The sequence below is a fragment of the Ammodytes marinus genome, assembly GCF_949987685.1.
Source record: "Ammodytes marinus genome assembly, chromosome: 1".
Taxonomy (NCBI): domain Eukaryota; kingdom Metazoa; phylum Chordata; class Actinopteri; order Uranoscopiformes; family Ammodytidae; genus Ammodytes; species Ammodytes marinus.
The window spans coordinates 35371505-35374913 of NC_137230.1; the positions used below are offsets into that span (position 1 = coordinate 35371505).

Sequence of the window (3409 nt, forward strand, 5' to 3'; positions counted from 1 at the left end):
AAGAATCTAGTTAGGATGCAGTAGGCATACTATTTGGAAATACTTTTACTTATTTATTTCATCATAAAATTGCGCCTTGATCTTGTTTATATCTCTGTCGCTCACATCCGTTGCGCACTGGATTGTGGGTCAGAATTGCCCCAAAATAGCATACTGATTGCCACGCTAAAAATCCCAACCAGATAGTAGTAGTAGACAACTGGGTATTTTTTTTAAGCATACTACATCTGACCATAAGAATTGTCACACATCCTAAATCTTTTTTGTCTACCATACTAAATAGCAGAAAGTAAGTATGGGTATTGGAACGCAGGGCAAGTATACTTTGAGGGTCAAATGTGGGTATTTTTATGCATACTAAATCTGAGCACAAAAATTGTCACATCCTAAATCTTTTTTTTTCTACCATAAATAGCAGAAAGTAAGTATGGGTATTGGAACGCAGGGCTAGTAGGCCTATATTCCGAGGGGTCAAATAAGGAGAAGATAAATGATAAGAGGGGTGGAGTAGTGCACACTCAAAAGCACCACAGGCGGAAAAAGACCAAATTATTCCACATCAGTGTAATTTGTGGACTCAAGACGGAGAGATTTTCGGCCGCTCTCGATGCTTGGGGCCAGATTGGGCTATTGTGTAACACTCTCTCCTCCTCACAAGCCAAAATGTCCAGTTTGAAACACAAATCACTCTGTAAAGTGAGTGTGTGTGTGTGTGTGTGTGTGTGTGTGTGTGTGTGTGTGTGTGTGTGTGTGTGTGTGTAAAGAAGGGGGTGGGGGGGTAAAAGGATAACCAGCACAAGCAAGCTAGCTCAAAGGCACATGCTGCACTCTCTTTCATACCCACAGATATCACATTGGTTTAGCTACAAATATACACATGCATGCACACACACACACACACACACACACACACACACACACACACACACACACACACACACATGTTTGTATGGCTATACTTCTGAGGACATTCATTGACATAATGCATTCCCTAGCCCCTTACCCTAACCATAACCATCAAACCTAAATGCCTAACCCCAACCCTTACACTAACCCTAACATGAACCTAATTCATACCAGAACCTTAAAACCTAGTGTTAACCCTCAAACAGCCCTTTAAAGGTCTGTCCTTAAAACCTAGTGTTAACCCTCAAACAGCCCTTTAGAGGCATGTCCTTAAAACCTAGTGTTAACCCTCAAACAGCCCTTTAAAGGCCTGTCCCAAAGTGAGAACCAGACCAAAATGTCCACACTTCCCAAAAATGTCCTCACTTTTAAGGTGACACACACACACACACACACACACACACACACACACACACACACACACACACACACACACACACACACATTTGCACATGCAAAGGGAATCACAAGAGTTGAAGGGGTTTATGATAAACATTGAGTTATAACCTGAGAGTCCAGAGCAGTGCTGTCTGTAAGGAGAGAGAGACAGAGAGGCGGATAGTTAGACAATAGCAGCTCACTGGACACATACACACACACAGTTAGTTATATCTAGATAGATAGATAGATAGATAGATAGATAGATAGATAGATAGATAGATAGATAGATAGATAGATAGATAGATAGATAGATAGATAGATAGATAGATAGATAGATAGATAGACGGACAGACAGACAGTTCAAAAAATCTCGGGCCAGCAACTGCAAAAGTGCAATCGACCGCACAGTTTGTAGAGACTTAACTTAAAATAAGTTCCTAGGGTGAGTAGCAATGCACGCCCAATGCATGTGTGTGTGTGCGTGCGTGCGTGCGTGTGTGTGTGTGTGTGTGTGTGAAGAGTTAAAATCAGTCATATCAGGGCCACACTAATGCACAAACAATTTATGCAGAAATGGAGAAAGAGTCAACATGGGCCTCCGGGTATAAACTGAGGCATACAGTGTGAAGTTTGAAGACCGGTACATACAAACACAGTGTTATACAACGTCAGGCCCTGAGCTAGAAGGTCGACGTGCAAAATACACTCGTTTGCACGTTGAATATTCAAATGTATGCGGCAAAAAAATATGTTAAATTAGTCCTATGATCGATAGCATACCTGAGTTAAAGAGAGAGGTAAGCATTGTGTTAATGTTTAGAGTGAGTGAGTGAGTGAGTGAGTGAGTGAGTGAGTGAGTGAGTGAGTGAGTGAGTGAGTGAGTGAGTGAGTGAGTGAGTGAGTGAGTGAGTGAGTGTGTGAGTGAGTGAGTGAGTGAGTGAGTGAGTGAGTGAGTGAGTGTGTGTGTATTATTTTGTGTGTTGTGATGTTTAACGAAGTGTATTTGTTACTGTACACTGTATGTGTGTGTGTGTGTGTGTGTGTGTGTGTGTGTTTTAAGGTTATAAGGTATATTCAAACAACGGAATAAGCTAAATGTGATCCCTGGAACACTGGTTGAAGTTAGAAAGCTTCCTGAAAAGTTACTGTTTCACTGTTGTTGTTGTTGTTTACAGCAGCAGGGCCCACAGTTTGGTTTACAAACATATTCTAGGCTTACTTTTGGTTCCAGGTTCCTCAAAATAATTTAGTTTGGATTCAGGATGATAGAATTATTCAATACCAAGAATTACACCTAAAGAAAATAATGTTTTGTAAACTAACTGCAGGCTCTGTGAATGTAAACAAACCCCCCTCTGCTCTGAAACTACACAGTGCACCTTTAACACACATCTATGGAGACAGTGGGCACTTCAGGATTTTTTCAAATGGTCGACCAACTGACAGGACAGTATGTTTAGCGGGGGGGGGGGGGGGGGTTGACATATATTCCTAAAACCTTTCATATACATATTAGCATTCAGTTTGTCCCCCAAATAACATAGTTACAATTGGGATTTAGTGAATGTGGGTTGCCAGGGCCTTTAAAGGTGCAGTGTGTAATATGACATCATCAAGTAAGTTCTAGAAAGTTCTAGAAAGTTCTAGAATGCAACACTCCCTGGGTAACCCCAACCCTTTCGAATAATAACAGAAGCTACAGTGGCTTTCAAGGACAAGAACAATTCTAAATTTTAAACAATGCACCAGATGACATTCCAACTATGACACTTCCAAAATGGCGGTGACAAGGCCTTGGTCCAAAGTATGGAGAAATATGGACATATATGAGACCCTTTCTAAGGAAAATAATAATAATTCAAAAAAATAAAAATCAGCTACTTTGCACTAAATTAAACGTACTTATGGATATTATAATTATTTTCTACACAATCTGCTAGGAAATAAAACCCAAAATTCTACACACTGCAGGTTTAAGCATATAAACGGTGAGTGCCAAATTGCCATTTTTTATTAGAGAGGAGCACAATAGGGCAAGACCTTTTTAAAATAAAGCAAGACTACAGAGATGTAATTACTGAGCTATTGATCCGTGGGTTGATGAATGGCAGGCGAATCATGA

The 3409-nt window shown here is 40.4% G+C and overlaps 1 protein-coding gene across 1 annotated transcript in view; it reads right to left on the reverse strand.

The window, feature by feature from the left end:
• Positions 1-3409, reverse strand: part of unc13c (unc-13 homolog C (C. elegans)) — a gene marked incomplete at both ends in the record, with an annotated part of 302817 nt that overhangs the window by 260286 nt on the left and 39122 nt on the right. Inside the window, one exon of the mRNA XM_080026903.1 lies at positions 1414-1436. Coding sequence (XP_079883029.1) covers positions 1414-1436 — 23 coding nt within the window. The remainder of the gene's footprint in view (positions 1-1413; positions 1437-3409) is intronic.